Source organism: Odontesthes bonariensis, chromosome 13, assembly GCF_027942865.1.
Source record: "Odontesthes bonariensis isolate fOdoBon6 chromosome 13, fOdoBon6.hap1, whole genome shotgun sequence".
NCBI lineage: Eukaryota > Metazoa > Chordata > Actinopteri > Atheriniformes > Atherinopsidae > Odontesthes > Odontesthes bonariensis.
The window spans coordinates 20334685-20351113 of NC_134518.1; the positions used below are offsets into that span (position 1 = coordinate 20334685).

A 16429-nucleotide genomic window follows, 5' to 3' on the forward strand; every position below is an offset into this window, starting at 1 on the left:
GGGGTAGTTTGGGAGAAAGACAGTCCAGTGAACTGATGACAAGTACGAGAACAGTATTAATCACTTAAAGCTAGTGTATCTAACATAACAACAGAATTAAAGATAATTATGATAAAAGGAACCAAACTAGTCCTTAGGAGTGAGTGTGAGCGTGCATGGTTGTTTGTCTCGTTTGTCTCTATGTGGCCCTGCGATGGACTGGCGGCCTGTCCAGGGTGTACCCCGCCTCTCGCCCATTGACTGCTGAGATAGGCTCCAGCCCCCCCGCGACCCGACCGACGGATTCAGCGGTATAGATAATGGATGGAACCAAACTATTGTTTTCACACACTGACACCAAACGACAAGAGAGGAGGCCAGATTGGTGCAAACACAGTAAACAAAGGACTCCCATTATGGTTTAGCCAAATAAGCATACCCTTCCAGAACAGCTCTTACATGAGAGATGACACGATGACACATGTGCATGCATCAGGGAAAGGGATCTGAAAAATATAGGTCACAAGGTAAAACATGCTGAGAGCAACACAAGCTTTTTTTTAAGCCATTTCCAAACATCTTTTTGTGGATTAACACTGCCCCCTGGTGTTTGGCAAAGAAGCGTGCAAGGGGCCTATAACATCATTTTCAAAGATCAACAATATTCTTTAATTTCACTGAGCAGAAACAGGATGGAGAAATGCACAGTCCTCTTTAACAACACTGTTATGCAGCCGCTACAACACATGCACTTTCCATTTCACAACACAGTTTAAATGACATGTTGTTGAGATTGGAAGTACAAAAGCACAACTTTGAAGGAGGAAATTCTACCCCTGTATACCACGTCTAAATCTAATAGCAACGATTTTCTACAGAAACAAAAACCTCGTGCTTCTGTCACTTCAAGTACTTAGAATGAGCTCAGTGACTTTTCGCTGGCAGGAAAGATCAGTGGACGATAAAGTCATCACATTTTTCTATTCATAACAACAGCCAGTATTTTTTTTACTTATGGATAATTCACACATAATTAGAACCATGTTACAATACACTGGAGTACAAATCTATATTTTAGAGTGACCTACAATTCATATATATAATGAATCACATCAACTGTAAAATAAAATCAAGACACTCAAATTTACTTTAGCCATAAACATCATGAACAAATTGGACAACTGGATCAAATTTCGAGATCACAAACGAATAAAACCAAAACTTCAAATACTTCCAAACTGTTTAAAGTGCTCGGTCATAAGTTCAGTTTGCGGGATTCATTTTGAGAGCAAAATTAAAACCTTCTTTTCTTTTTCAAACGGGATTCTGGTCCACGTCCGGTTCAGGCTGATCATCCATGAAGTAGGGATCTCCTTGATGGACTCTGTGATTATGCACCCTCAGGTTCCCCCTGTGGGCAAATCTCTTTCCGCACTCTGTGCAAGCAAAGGGCCTCTTCCCCATGTGAACGTCCCGTTGGTGGGCTCTCAAGTTGCCGCTGCGGGCGAAACGTTTACCGCACTGAGCGCAGCCAAAAGGCCGCTCCCCTGTGTGAGTCCGAGTGTGCACAGTGAGCTCAGACGGAGTTAGGAAGCTCTTGTCACAAAACTGGCAGGGATGTAGTCTGACTCCCGTGTGGCGTAACAGGTGCCTGCGCTGATGGGAGGGGTAAGTGAAAGACTTGGTGCAGTATGGGCAGGTGTAGGGTCGTACATTTCCTCCACTCGGAGCTGGAGGGTGGCCAAGAGTGTTTGTGTGCCGTAGAGTGAGCAAATGGGAGTTTGACTGTGGTCTTAGAGGGTTTCTGTTGCCAAAATTAGTGACCCGCTGAGTGTGATTGATGGGGCTTCTGACACCTCTGCTGTCCCTGGTTCGCCACGACAAATCGCCAGAGGACTCCCGGGGATGATCCTGCTGACCTCCCCTCTGTCTCACACTCAGACCCTGCATGGAGTTCTGGTTCTCAGGCTCCTGGTCCAAGAAAGGGAAAGAGGTATCGTCATCTTCGTTGCTGGCCTCGTCTGATCCAAAACCCGGTCGGAAGCGGGATGGCTCTGTGCCGGTGCTGCTGCTGCTAGCGGGAGCTGAGCAGCCGGTGCCATCAGCCTGAAGGTTCTCCAAACCCGACACCCCACCTCGGATGGTATCCAGCCCTGGTAACCACTCTCCTGGTTGCATTAAGCTGGGATCAGGTCTGGGGGAGCAACGTCCAGTCTGGGAGATGGATAGAAAAGGGGTAGAGGCTTGATCCTCGAGGGGTCTGGGGTCTGCACTGCGACTGCTCTGATCCCAATTAGACACTGAAGAGAAATTAAACAAGAGTTCACACACTTTTGTCTCATCTGTCTCATTCCCTACAATTAAACTCCCTCACATTCCGAAACAAATTAGAAAGTTAGCTTGCTCCATCATTGGAAAGGCCTAACCATCAACGAGAGAAGTTCCTTTCTTACTTTTGGGTTTTGCTTGGGTAGCAGACATGCCGTCAACCTGCCTCTGGTCTCCAGCAGCGAGGCTTCCCTCTTGGTCTTGGCCTGTGACAGACTCCAGTGTAGACTGTGATGCAGCATACTGTAAAGAAAAGGTAAAACAAGACAGTTAGATTTAGAAGATAAAGGTAGCAGCAAAGCATGGTACACGTGTCACACTGTGGTGGCTGTTCAGAAATCATGAGGATGTAATCTCTTGAAATCATTAAACAATCACACTCCACCTCTCATGGACAGTCGGGACAGGATCTGACCTCATGTTTGATAGAAGCTCCGTTCTGACCCAGGACCTCCTCTTTCAGCTTGCTGAGGCCCTGGCTGAGTCCCTCCACTGGTTCTGAATGAGAAGACACATTATTTCCCACATTCAGTCCTGTGCAAGAAAAGTATTGTTTCTTAGCATCAATGCAGTATCAGGTTCCAGTTTAGTATAAACCACAGGGTTGGCAGTTTCAACATTTTTGACCTCTGATATCTAAGTGTGTTAACCATGAGGTGACTTTGAAAGCAGCCATGTCTGCCGTCATACCTGATGCTGTCAGGCTCTGTTGCCTCACGTTGCCCTCTCTGTCTCCTGATGACATCTCCCCTTCTTCGGCCCCTCCAGCTTTCGCTTTCTGCCTCCTCTCGGCTTTCTCCAGCTTACACTTGAGGATGGAGAGCTCCTCCGTCTTCTGCGCCAGCTCCGCCTGCTGTTCGCAAAGGCTGCTCTCAAAAATCTTGGCGATCTCGCACACGGCGGCTGCCAGTAGCGAGTCCATGACGGTGGCCAGCTGAGCGTGGAAAGCACTCCTCACAGAGTCCATGTTCCCTTGTTTAAATGACACAATTTGAATTTCTGCGATTGACTGACGCCGGTGTTTTCTTTGATGCCTGATCTCCAGAGGTAGCAGATGGACTCCTCTGCCCTGACATCTAAATACTGCCATGAGGCGATGCCATGCTACGGTTGCTGAATTACGCCATTTATCGCAGCAATTGGCTCTCTTTAATCCACTGAGGTGCAGTCTCTCCTGATGACCAACCTGTGCTGTGTTACAACTATCTTAAAGTATTGGCATTGTGACCGGTTATATCTTGTAAGCTAACGTTACTGATCTAAAAAAAAAAAAAAAAAAAAAAGCGATGGCAAACAATGCTCTGTATCACAGCGAGACGGTTTGCATTTAACAAAAACAGTTTTTAGCTAGTTTCTGGATCTGTTAACAAGCAGAGCTATCATTGTTCTGCTGTAACGTAGTGCTAGCTAATGTTACCTCTACCTAAAATGTAAACATTGGAGCCGACGAAGCCCAGTCTGTACTAGACTTTCCTTTCTTTTCCTGGGTAGCATGGGCGCTGTGTTAATGCAAAAGAAACAACCATAACACTGGTATACAATTATACCGGTTGGCTGGCCAAGTTCTTTTCACTGGTTAGCTCAACGAAACGGCTTTACTTTCAGAGAAACAGCTACTCATCCTTCAGCTAGCTGTGTGTGGCACCTGTGATGTTGTCGTACTACCAAGTCTCGCGATATTATAACCCGAAGCGTCAGATACTGCAGATGACTGTAAATACACATTCAATGTGCAATCAAATGTTCCAAAATTATGATCTACTTTTTAACCAAATAATAATTCAAATATATACAAGACAAATTAAAAAATATAGATTTATTCTAATGCGAATGATTCAATCCAACAATACAAAGATTACATAACAAAAAAGGGTGAAAAAAAGGCAAACTTGGGTGAATGGGGGCAGATATCATACAAAATGTATAATCTGTAAAATGTCACATTCGTTTAGCTCCTTTAAGAATTAGAACAGTGAAAAAAATAAAAATAAGTACATTTTTTAAAAAGTAAAAGAAAATAACACATCAAATCCAAGTATTTAAACAATCACAGAAGCATTAAGCAGAAGCAATGTTATATCAGACTTTCTAGAAACACAGGAGAACAAAATACATGAAATACAGCCAACATTACTGATGTAGTTTCAATCATTTGATTCCAACAACAAATACACCAACAGTCAATTTGGGATGATGAGAAACAGTGATACACCAGTAACCTAAGAACAAGCCACGATTAAGGCAAACAGCAAACAGATTTAGCGGCTGGACCTGAGGTGTCCTTGAGCGTGGAATTTCGTTTTAGGATTCCCTATTTATCACCTGCTTTTTATTTGATGTTTTTGTGGAAATCTCTTTTCCTCCACTGGATCAGACTGGTACCGTGTGGCACCTTTTTTTTTTTTTGTTTTTACTGCTAAGGGCCCTCTCTCTCCTGTGTGTGGACCAGCGGAACTTTTATTTCCTCCACGATCTTCTGGCACAGGAAGCGGGCGAACCCTTCCTGGCACCGTGAACCCATCGTTCGCCATCTTAAAAGGACAAGTTTTTTTTTTTTTTTTTTTAAACCTGGACCTTATTTCTGGCATGAAAAACTTTCATCTACTCACCGATAACAGTTTGGTGAAAGTCGGCGTCCTTAGAAGACATTTAGATTACTTGAGATCCGCATATATCCATATAACGGGAGTGAACCGGGCATAGACAATACAGCCTCTAAATAAGGCATTATCTGTCTTTATTTCACCAATACTTTAAGACGAATGAATGACTGAACGTAGGTGACATGTCGTTGTTATCCGGGGGCTTTCTACACACCCGTCTAATGCGATAACGTCATCGATGTGCGCCGCTGCAGCACAGCTCATTCACTCCGTGCTCTGTGACTGTCGGCTAACTTCACACAGTTTGCTTCTGCTAGTTTTGTGCAACATGGAGGGATATTTATCAGATTTTGACGACGTGGCTATGAGCTAACGTTCAGTCATTCATTCGGCTTAAGTTATTGGTGAAATAAAGACAGATAATGCCTTATTTAGAGGCCGTTTTGTCTATGCCATGTTCACTCCTGTTATATGGATATACGCGGATCTCGAGTAATCCAAATGTCTTCTAAGGACGCCGACTTTCACCAAAGATAGTAGATAAATGTATTTTATGCCAGAAATAAGGTCCAGGTTTAAAAAAAAAAAACGTACTTCCCCATTAAATCTAAATTTTTGCAGGGTCTTTGCTGGGAGAGACTGAATCCTTTCCGTTGATGTCCTCTAAGGGCTTGGTCCATTCAAGGTCCGCATTCACGTCAACTGAATTCTTGAGTTTTGTGTTGTGTTTTCTTGTCATGTGCATGCAGAGTGCCCGACTGAGGTGGAATTTCATGGGGCACATGCTGCAAATGAACGGCTTTTCGTGAAAACGAACGATATGCTTTTCGAGGTTTGAGCTCAAATCAAACTTGCGGTTGCAGTATGTGCAGCCGTACTTTATGGTGGCTTTTTCGCCGTCGTTGCCGGGGGAATGAAGTAGGGATTCTTCATTTGCGTCTTTGCACGGGGCGGGTGCACTTTCTTCTTCATGGGAGGATTTTGAAAGGATGGAGGCTTGTTTTAACGGCTTTTCGTGAGCATGACTCACATGCTCTGCGAGTTTCGAGCTCAAATCAAACTTGCGGTTGCAGTATGTGCAGCCGTACTTTATGGTGGCTCTTTCGCCGTCGTTGCCGGGGGAATGAAGTAGGGATTCTTCATTTGCGTCTTTGCACGGGGCGGGTGCACTTTCTTCTTCATGGGAGGATTTTGAAAGGATGGAGGCTTGTTTTAACGGCTTTTCGTGAGCATGACTCACATGCTCTGCGAGTTTCGAGCTCAAATCAAACTTGCGGTTGCAGTATGTGCAGCCGTACTTTATGGTGGCTCTTTCGCCGTCGTTGCCGGGGGAATGAAGTAGGGATTCTTCGTTTACGTCTTTGCATGGGGCAGGTGAACTTTTTTCTTTGCGGGGGGATATCTTAAGTAAGTATTTGTCGCAACGCCGTTTATGCAACTTGCAAAGCGTATAATAACGGAAGACTTCTTTGCAACCTCGGCATGTTTTGTGGAAACGTTCGTGCTCTTCTCGTCCTGATTTTGTATAAAAGCCCTTCTTACAAACCCTACATTTCATTTTCTTGGCATTTTCCACCCTCTTTGCTTCAGGAGATTTGGACTTGCCTGCTGTACTTTTTATCTGATCTTCTTTGGGCTTTTCTGTATTTTCTGGCTCTTTTGCAGTTACATTTACCCTTTTCTGTCTTTTTCCAAAGCCTTCCAAAGCGTTTTGGTCAGAGTTTTGCCGTTTTATGCCTTGAAGCAATACTTTCACGTCACTCCTTATTGGTCCGTGTGGACCTTCCTGTACGCTGGCTGGCAATTTCCCCCTCTCATTTAAAGCAGAAACTGTAAAAGAAAATGGTTGTTATTTAGACTATAAATGGAGGCTGCACCTTAAAACATGTTATAAAGAAAACACACATCTTCCTCTGAATGATGGAATACAATGCATTCAACTTAGACCAGAAAGTTGACAACCTTCCAGCCTTGGAAGCCACAATAAAGCCATGCGGGTAAATTATGGAAGTGCAGGGAAAACCATCCTTAGTTTTACTAGAATCATCTGGGACACAGCATAATGTACAAAAATTTGCAGAAGGAAACTCACTTCTCCTGGATCTTTTGCCCCGACTGGTACTCTGGAGGTTGTTGTCAGAATCGTGCACCTGAAATCCAGATGTTACGAGTTAAATCTCAAAAGGTTTACAGTCGAGAGGACATAAAATAACCATATTCACAGAGCTGTGTCTGCATCAGCAACAAATAATGGCATAAACTCTCCGTATGTTCATGACGATTAAAGAATCGCTGCACAGAGGATATTCAAGATATTTCTGGGTGTATTTACACAATTCTTTGTGGAAATGCTTCTTACTGGGTACAGAAAATAGGAAAGTAATGGAGAGAAAGCGGAAGATGCTCTGCATCCTCGGGTCGTGGGGCATTTGGAGGCCAGGCTGTCGCCCTGGCCTCTTTGTCACGTGCAGTTTTTGCTTGGCAGCTGACAAAATGACAATGTTACACTTGTTAGTGAACAAATTTAGACTCCAACTCAGTGAGATTTGACCCATCTGCCATATCAGTACATGAATTCAGAAGATTATTGCCATAAGAAACTATATAATCCGACAGGTTTGTAAAAACACCAAATTTTTTAAACTTGTATGCGTTGTGATAACAAAAGATTCTTTATCTCATTACATTTAATCTGGTTTATTACCTTTCTATATGTTTTAGTGACAGACGCGAATAAACTGACGATACATCTGAAGACGTCAAAGAAAGTTGTTCATGACAAGAAGAAGTGTGTAGTTCCTGCTTACGATACACTCAAATCTCTGCATGGAAAAATAGTTCAAAGATCACATTTTTTGGCATCAATTGGCATCACTCCACTGTGCAGATCTAAAGATGGCTACATCAGGTTCAACATATGTTTGTATATGATATAAGAACCCAATATCCACAATTTTCTTCCACAAACACACTCAGTACTGGCTTCCCTCAGGGCTGCATGCTGAGCCCCCTAGTGTACACCCCATATACAGTAGACTGTAATACAACCCACCCAACAAACGCCATCATCAAATATGCCGATGATACCACCGCGGTCGGACTCAACTCAGACGGGGATGAGACGGCATACAGGACTGAGGCAGAGAAAGTGTCCTTCTGCTGCTCAGCAAACAACCTGATTCTGAAAGTCCATAAAGCAAAATAACTTATCATGGACCTCAGGAGGCACAGGCAAGACCACACCCGCCCTCCGTAAAACGGAGAGCGTGTGGAAACTGTCACCACCTTCAGGTATCTGGGCACCCACATCTCTGGCGACCTCTCCTGGACAAGAAGCTCTCTGCTGGCTTTCAATCACTCCTCTGTGGAAAGTGTACTCACAAACTGTCTAGGTGTGTGGAACACTGGCTCCACAGATGAGGACAGATGAGGTCTGTGCAGAGGAATCATAAGAGCTTCAATAAGGGCACCTGGACTTCTTATTGGATCTTGAAGATCAGTGCAGAGGGTCATTAACACCACCCCAAAAAAAAGATCATTGGGTGCCTTCCGCCCTCCCTGGATGACATGTCCAGGTCCTGCTGCCTCAGGAAAACTAAGGCCATCACGGGGGACCTCTGACCCTGCCCATCACTTGTTTGACCAGCTTTTTTTTTTTTTCTATGGAAAGTACATCTCTTGCGTTTTGCTTTGCAACCAAACCCAATCCCCTTCGCGGCAAACGTACACAGGTGGGAAAAAAAAACGCATACCCCCACACTTGCACTGTAGCACCTGTGTTGTGTTAATGTACAGCCATGCACCGCCACCTTGAGCTACACACCTCGTGATTACGAATTGGAGTGTGCCACAGAGGAATGGAAAATGCGCGCAGTCTTATGCTGGGGCACACGTCTTCATCCTCGTTGGTCACCAGCTCGCAGCCCAGTGGAGCGCACCAGTCTTCAGGCACTGTTCAGACCCACACACAGACACATAACATAGTAAACCTGCAGATGCAGAAAGCAGCATTTTTATAGAGGTTCGATAAACAACACTCATCACTACACCTTCATGCTCAATCTCAGACACTTCAGAAGTCGGTCCCGGTGCATCCAGAACAACTTCAGGCTCTGTCTGAGTTTGGTTTATCTTTACTCTTCCGGGACACTCCGACGGAAGGTCTTTCAGCTTTAGCTCGGCTGTCTGAAGCTTTATCTTAAGTTGAGCAACCTCTTCTTCTTTCATTGCCATCTCCATTTGATGATCGCACAGGGCGTTTTGGAATATCTTCATGACTTCAAACACAGCTGTCCTTAAGACTGAGTCCATCGTTGTGGTCAGGTGGACCTTGAGACGTCTCATCATTTGGTCCGACATCATGGAAGATGAATGTGGACAGCTTTCAGATGACCCGAGGGAGAGAGTCTCGTGCGTTGCTGAAGTTAGTCTCTACCCCTAAACAGAAAGATACAAGATCGGATTATCTTCAGCCATGAACAAGCAGAGTTCACTTGGTATTCCTAAAAAGATATCACTTTTATCATTTTTAATTCCATGTCTACAAAAATGTTCTCAACAGGGCATTAAATCAGCCACAGCACATATATCACAATCATGTCTATGTGACTGTAATCCTGTTAGCAGGTCTCAACAAGAATATGAGTCTGCTGGCCCAAATGAAGGGGAAGAACTCTTCCCAGACTGTTCCTTTTATATTCAAATTGATGGAGTACTAGTAGGTGCCAGGGTGTTGATGGCCCTCAGGACAGGTTTATGGCAAAATAGGAGAAAGGTCTGGTGCAGGGAGAACCTTAAATCATCTCAGAGGACAAAGGTTATGATAAAGAGAGGTGTCTGTCTCTCTCTGGGATGAGTAACTCCACATCTGTGTAGACTTGGGGGTTTTTGAGTCAACAAATCCAACATCAGAAAGTTGGACTCCCAGATATTAAGTTTTACTTTATTCCACACTGAGTTTGCTACATCGTTTATTGCTTTTAAAGCAACATCTGTATCGTGCTTTAAAGTGTGAGGGAATATAACCGAGCACAGCACTCATGTAGGCTACAAATTCAAAGTACTTGCATTTCATTTGGATGTTCCCACTTTGCGCAACTTTATACTTCTACCCCCATGTCTCACAGGTAAGTGTTCATCTGACAAAGAGCTTTTCCAATTACGTTTTCGCGTTCTTCTTGTAATCTTCTAATGTGAAAACTATATATTTGGCTTTTAAAACATGTACTGGATCATTTTACTCCACTGCCCAAAGAAGTCCCAGTTAAAGTTAAATTTTAAATGCAGTAATTAATCACGTGTCTCTTGTTGGCTGACAGCATTGATAACAACCACGTAAACAAACTCCACTTTCAATGAAAGAACAGTGCGCGAAAGACTCAGGTACACTTGCGTACACCGGCGTTATTTTCGACATCCTAACGGGCTTTACCGACTAAACTTAAACACCTACATTTGAAGCTATACATGGCGGGCAAACGACCGCATACACAAAACACTGACCGTTCGGAAGAAGTGGGACTCTTGTGCTCAGCCTCAGAAGCCCGAGCTTCGCCTTGGACCCACACGTTTATAGCACCAGCGGTAGTCGTCTAATTCCCACAGCAGTTATTTATATTTAGCTGTCCAACATACTGTAATATACAATATACACATTCGCCATTTTCACTCAAGTGCCCCGACTGAGGGAACGTTCACGTCATTTCTTCCGTCATCTTTCGTCGACCAGTAACTTTTCCAACCCTATACATAAATACGTCTGTTTCCAACCACATACATTCAATAATTTGTATCGCTTAGGATTTACAGGTGAAAACAATTAAAACATAAAGTGTGCAGACGTTTACGGTAAAGGCTGCTACGGCAGATATTTCTCCTGAGCGACATCTTCTTCACGATCATCCAAACAGCAATAGTACAATCTACTGTATAAAATAAGGCAGCACACATACTTCTTTGAATGCACTACATGGACGCATGCTGGTTTATGATTAGGTCAGGCATTATAATAGTGCTGTAAAAGGAGGATAAATGTTCAACTGGAGTGGAAATGAAGGGAAGAGAACTTCAACACACTCACAGTACTTTTCCCGCCGCGCATTGCAATGACGTCTATAGCGGATATGGACGAGCGACGCTCTGCTGTGATTTGTTGTTATGTTGTTGGGCAACCACAGTCCGCTCGTCTCTAAGGCCGAATTCATTTACCTTAAAAGTTAGAAACTTTGAAATTTAGACAACCGAGCATTAGCGCTCAATGTTTTACTACTCAGCAGTAAAAAAAATATGTATATATATATATAAATATATATATATTTTTAAAACAGGCTTTATAACTGCTGTGTATGTTATTTGTGTTTGTTTATATATTTTACATATGTGGTTTATTTTTTGTAAAGAGTTATTTGTGTTGTGTACTGGGTGGGAACCAATGTTAGTTACCTGTTGCGCAGGGGACGCAATTTATTTTTTGTCATAGCCCGTCGCACAACAAATCCTGAAACTGAGTCAGTAATTAAATAACAATGTATATAAGAGTAATAGCGTCAGAGCAGATCACTTACCGTAACTCAGTTTACGTCATGTTTGACTGTCTCCCGCCAGGCAGCTTGCCTGTGGTAAGATGGCCGACTTGTGCGGACGTTCTAAACTCAGACGTAACACAGCTAGCCATTCTATACATATCTATGTTCACGCTAAGTTATAAAGATATGAGCAAAGTATTTTCCATATTTGATTTTTGGAAGATATTTTTTGGTTTTGATAAGAAGACTCATTCTCCCTGGTTTATGTGCAGCCAGCGAGGTATGTGTGTTTTGTTTCTCGTCAAGCTGTTTGGTTTTAACGTGTCAATTTTGTATTTAATGATTACGTGTTTATTTGTATTATTGTATAATACAATTCGACGGTGGATTGATAATCAGGAGGTGAAGTTGACGAGAGGGAGAGAAATAAATCCATCAGTATAAAGGGCCGGTGTTGCTTATTTCCTGGAGGGAGTGATATCCTTGTTCTTTGGCGGTTGTCGTGATATTCATTAATTGGAGTTGATGATTTGAAATCTAATCTAAATGAACGAGAATGCATTTATCATTTGAAAGGCGTTTTCTTTTATATCTTTTAGCTTTTCAAGTCGGATATCAACATTTCGCCCTTCCCAGTATCCATCCAATGCAGCATGATAAATAAGCCTTCTCCAAAACATTGGGCCTCATGCAAGAAGCGTTCGTACGCACAGATTTGTTCTTAAATCGTCCGTACGAGTGATTTAAGAGAATTTGCGCATTCACCAATCTTTTCGTATTTTACGTTTTCTTTCAGGTACGAACAGAATTTACGAGTGATCCAGAGCTGTCGTAGGAGTTTCGTAAAATAGTCCGCTGTTATTCAAATCACGTTTGCTTGACTAATGGATTGTATATTTAATTACTTTGAAGAAAACATAAATAAATATATACATTATACCCAACAATGATGCTGACATTATTCTGTTTGACTTCAAATATGCACTAATCGAAGGTTAATTTGAATCTGTATATAACGGGAAGCGTAACCAGCGGCTGACTTGCGACTTTTGGATGCCTCAGCGCGTCAGGCTCTTGGAAGAGAGCGTGTGGAGACAGACGAATGGCTGAGATCGCGATTCAGATTGCCAAGGACTGTGCTGCTGCAAATATGCAGCTTAATTGCTAGAGCCACAACTCCAGAGAGAAACACGCCGATCAAACCCAATTCCACCACACGTCCAGGACCTCACCACCCTTGGATTTTTGGCCACGGGAACCTTTCAGAGGGAGATTGGAGACAGGTCGGGGGTGTCCCAGTCCTCTGTGAGTCGTGCGCTCCCCTTGGTCATCAAAGCTCTCATCAGTTTATCAACCATGGTACATCAAATTCCCATACGCCGCTGTCCAACAAGTGCAAATTAAGAGGGACTTTCATGCCGTGGCTGGACTGCCAATCATAATTGGAGCACGAGACATATACGCATCAAAACATCCGTGCCGTTGTGGAGCGCACTGCTGAAGGCCAGGTGGGTGTGTCTCGATACAGCTGGGGGGCAAAATAGCCCAGAGGAGGCATGCCAGATTTGCGCAATATTGCCATGAACGAGGGTCTCCTACAACCTGAACCAGCCCAGGCAGACAAGAAGCTGTGGTGCCAGAAGACCCCCCTCATGGACCACCCCATCAAAGTGCCATCATGATGAGGCAACAACTGATTGCACGGCTTTAGTTGCAGTCATCGATCGCCTGCCCATGGCGAGACGTTTTTTTTTAAGCCATTTTCATATCAAACCATTTATTTTTTTATTTCGCTGACATGGTATTAACAGCACTCGTAATTGCTTCCAATTTCTTCACTTTAGCAGGTCCCGTCCACTGCTGACACTGCTAAAAATGACAGATTTTCCTTTTTGGATCTCTGAAAGCAGAACTTTAATCTCAGAGCCTGTATTCTCAGCACTCAACACTTCCTGGCACAGGAGAGAGGAAGCACAGCCTTATATGGTATCATTTAGGGCGTGGAGTATGCAAATCTACTATCCTCGTGCACGTGAACTTAAGATACGCACAGGTGTGATTCATCATTTACGCAGGTCGTTTACACACTTTTTCCGAAGTTAAGAGCGCTTGTTGAATCTGACGTGGCGTGTTCGTACGAGACCCTCTTACGAAAAAAGTAAGAGAAATTTAGAATAAAAATACGAAAATGTTCTTGCATGAGGCCCATTGTGTATTTGCTCTCCCTTCTGGCCAAGAGGTGAAAACGCAGAAGCGTTTTAATGAGATTTTCCAAGTCTTAAGGGGGACACAACATGAATATTTTCACATTTCATTTATTTCTTAAACGTGGGTGCCTCTAGATTAGCTTTGCACCCATCATAACTCTAGTTTGTAATTTTTTTGAAAACAGGAGTTTTCTCTTATAGGGCACCTGAGACTGAGAGGATTTGGGAGAAGGGTCTTCTGATTGGTGAAATTCCTGGAGGCTTGTCAAGGGGGATTTGTGACTCGTGAACTTTACAATCGTAAATAAAGGAAATTCTTTGTTAAACACGCTACATTTTCGAGCATGACAACAGCCTGAAGTGAAGCAGCAGTCAAGTGAGAATGTCCAAATACAAGATAATACGATAACACACAGAGAACAGACTGAGGTAAGGCCGGAAAAAAAACATTCATGGATGATTGTATGAAGAATGTATTTTTCTCTTTGCGAAACGAGACGAACAAAGTAGACAGAAATTCGTTCATGGTCTGCAGGGTTCGCTTTATTGCATTTAAGTGGGAGCAGATCAGTGCAAAGCTAAAGAGTCCAAGTGCTTTTGAGATAGTCATACCGTATTTCGACCAAATAACAAAGTGTCTTTGCTCTTCATTTCTTCAACTTTGAATAAGCTCACACATGCAGGAAAATACTGGAATGATCTCTAATTTCTCTCTGCTAGTTCACCTCCATCTCAGCCAAACGTAGTGTTGTTCCAGGCCACATTGGCTGCATCCATGTCTACAAAGTTAACATAAATCCTGAAATAGACACCAACAGAAATAGGTCAATGAGCGTTCACATTAGCTGTGAGTAGTTATGCAACATGCGGGAAGCGGGGGTCTGTGCATTTGCTACCTGTCAGGAGAGATGCCCAGGTGTTTGTTGAGCAGTCCACACAGGAGTTTTGCGTATTGCTTGTTGTGAGCGCCGCTGATCTTGCCGATGCTGTGGAGGGAGCAGAGTGCGCAGGGGTCTCCCTTTCCTCCAAACATCATCATTTGGTCAGGGTTGATATGCACAGCAATGTACTAATATATAAAAGACGGAGGCATTTCAGTCTCAACAACATATGAAGGTGTATTAATACAGCCACATTTCCATACTGCAAGTGCACAAAATGATAGTTATTGGCATTTTGTCTGTGTTGTTATCAAATGGAATGTTCATGTCCAATTCAGGTGGCTCTTTCTGGGATGTAGAGGTTTAAAACGTATCACTGGAATAAGATCAGGGGCCAACTGACGTGCCAGCTGGCCTGTGCCAGAGGTCCTTCGATAATGAATTAAACCCAGGTTAACTGTTATAATGAAGAAATATTTAGATAATTCATGCTTACAAATAATTCTTTTGAGGACAATCTAAGGAGGCAAAGCTAAACTAGGTATTTCTCTCTTTTCTGTTTTACTCATAATTCGTCTTAAGGAAACGAAAACCTCTGATTTATCATTAACCAGCGATGACTGTTCGCATGACTGTGCAAAATAACATGTCCATTACGCAGTGTACATTTAACATATATTCATGCAACTCCTGCCTCGTACCCCCCAGCACGTTACATCTGTAAATTTGCTCAATGAGGGAAGGATTGAGGGCGGGTGGCCCCCTCGGTTGGATTGTGCAGAGCATAAATGACCAATGACCCACCTGCGCAGGTTTGCCCATTGCTTTGGCCAACTCGTCTGAGGCCTCGGACAGCAGAGCCGCCGGCACGTCGCTTTTGGCCACGTTGGTGTTCACCACAAACATCGGCATGATTGCTCTTGTTTTTCTCTCCTGCTCAAGATGCAGAGGTGTCTATTCTGTTCACAGGCGGACGATACGAAGACAAAATACTCCTCTTCCTCCTTTGTGGCGCTCGCAGCAGGGTGACAAATTGAACACAGCGCCCCCATCCGTCCTGGAGGACAATGGAGACGTTTTCCTGCGTCTTGATTTATTCAGGATAATCAACCAGTTGTCATCTCTCTTTTATTTTTTAACACATTATTTTGCACGTTACGTTTTATTTTGCAACACATTGTGGTTGTGTTGTGTCTCTCCGATTTCTTTGGCCCAGTTTGGCCTTGACTGATGGTGTTGGGAGTGTGGATGCCAATGCTCAGCCACATGTCAATCTCTGGGGTTGCGAGTCCTAAAGCAAAGAACAATCAGTGTAGGACTGTCATGCTGAATATAATGTGGGATGGTTTGAAAATGATCTATCAGTCAGATCTCAGTGTGGACGAGTTAAATGAAGCTACTTCACTGGAACCGAATCACTGGAATCATGTGTCAAATTCCGTTTTCACACTGACAGTACAGTGATGCATTGCTCTGCATCTACACCTAATCAGGCTTTGTCAGCTACGGCAAACTTGTACTACCGTCCAGCACAACTCCAACTGAGATTAAAATGGGGTTACTTTCTGGAGAGTGTGTGCTTTGTTGTGTTATTCCTGCTGACCTGAGAGGTTGCCTATCTTGGCCAGGACACTCTTGGAAAGGAGACTGTAAATGACAAGAGTTTTTATTTTCTGGGCAAATAAAGGTTAAATGAAAACAGATTCTGACATTTGGGCAACACCAGGCCAAACAGAACACATCACGTGACACATGTTCTCTGACAGACTTTTCCATCTATAAATGACTGTGCTGTCTCTTATTTTGGTGATTCTTGTCCCACGCTGATCATTTAGGCTTTTTTTGTGGTGGTTTCTATATTTGTTTTATCTTTCTTCTTAGTTAAAATTCTATTTGGGTCCATTTGA

General features: G+C 43.3%; 3 protein-coding genes across 3 annotated transcripts; all 3 read right to left on the reverse strand.

Moving 5' to 3' along the window:
- Positions 1-621: 621 nt before the first annotated feature.
- Positions 622-3959, reverse strand: LOC142397775 (uncharacterized). The gene is made up of 4 exons (XM_075481468.1): positions 2998-3959; positions 2723-2805; positions 2433-2550; positions 622-2279 (listed from the first exon to the last, which is right to left on the reverse strand). The coding sequence occupies exons 1-4, from the start codon at positions 3395-3397 to the stop codon at positions 1294-1296; spliced, it is 1587 nt and encodes a 528-aa protein (XP_075337583.1). The 5' UTR covers positions 3398-3959; the 3' UTR covers positions 622-1293.
- A 1431-nt stretch (positions 3960-5390) lies between these two features.
- On the reverse strand, positions 5391-10995 carry LOC142397773 (uncharacterized). Its single transcript, XM_075481465.1, has 5 exons — positions 10413-10995; positions 8960-9347; positions 8734-8861; positions 7003-7060; positions 5391-6740 (listed from the first exon to the last, which is right to left on the reverse strand). The coding sequence occupies exons 2-5, from the start codon at positions 9270-9272 to the stop codon at positions 5518-5520; spliced, it is 1722 nt and encodes a 573-aa protein (XP_075337580.1). The 5' UTR covers positions 9273-9347; positions 10413-10995; the 3' UTR covers positions 5391-5517.
- Positions 10996-14162: 3167 nt separating this feature from the next.
- On the reverse strand, positions 14163-15537 carry mif (macrophage migration inhibitory factor). Its single transcript, XM_075481480.1, has 3 exons — positions 15327-15537; positions 14538-14710; positions 14163-14440 (listed from the first exon to the last, which is right to left on the reverse strand). The coding sequence occupies exons 1-3, from the start codon at positions 15432-15434 to the stop codon at positions 14374-14376; spliced, it is 348 nt and encodes a 115-aa protein (XP_075337595.1). The 5' UTR covers positions 15435-15537; the 3' UTR covers positions 14163-14373.
- Positions 15538-16429: the final 892 nt, after the last annotated feature.

Coding starts and splice junctions, on each gene's coding strand:
- LOC142397775 (XM_075481468.1), bottom strand. CDS start 3,397: ATGGCAGTATTTAGATGTCAGGGCAGAGGAGTCCATCTGCTACCTCTG. Junction 2,806..2,997: donor ACAGAGCCTGACAGCATCAG/GTATGACGGCAG, acceptor CTTCTCATTCAG/AACCAGTGGAGGGACTCAGC. Junction 2,551..2,722: donor GAGCTTCTATCAAACATGAG/GTCAGATCCTGT, acceptor TTTTCTTTACAG/TATGCTGCATCACAGTCTAC.
- LOC142397773 (XM_075481465.1), bottom strand. CDS start 9,272: ATGATGTCGGACCAAATGATGAGACGTCTCAAGGTCCACCTGACCACA. Junction 8,862..8,959: donor GTCTGAGATTGAGCATGAAG/GTGTAGTGATGA, acceptor GGGTCTGAACAG/TGCCTGAAGACTGGTGCGCT. Junction 7,061..8,733: donor CTCCAATTCGTAATCACGAG/GTGTGTAGCTCA, acceptor TCTGGATTTCAG/GTGCACGATTCTGACAACAA.
- mif (XM_075481480.1), bottom strand. CDS start 15,434: ATGCCGATGTTTGTGGTGAACACCAACGTGGCCAAAAGCGACGTGCCG. Junction 14,711..15,326: donor CAATGGGCAAACCTGCGCAG/GTGGGTCATTGG, acceptor TTTATATATTAG/TACATTGCTGTGCATATCAA. Junction 14,441..14,537: donor CTGGGCATCTCTCCTGACAG/GTAGCAAATGCA, acceptor TGTCTATTTCAG/GATTTATGTTAACTTTGTAG.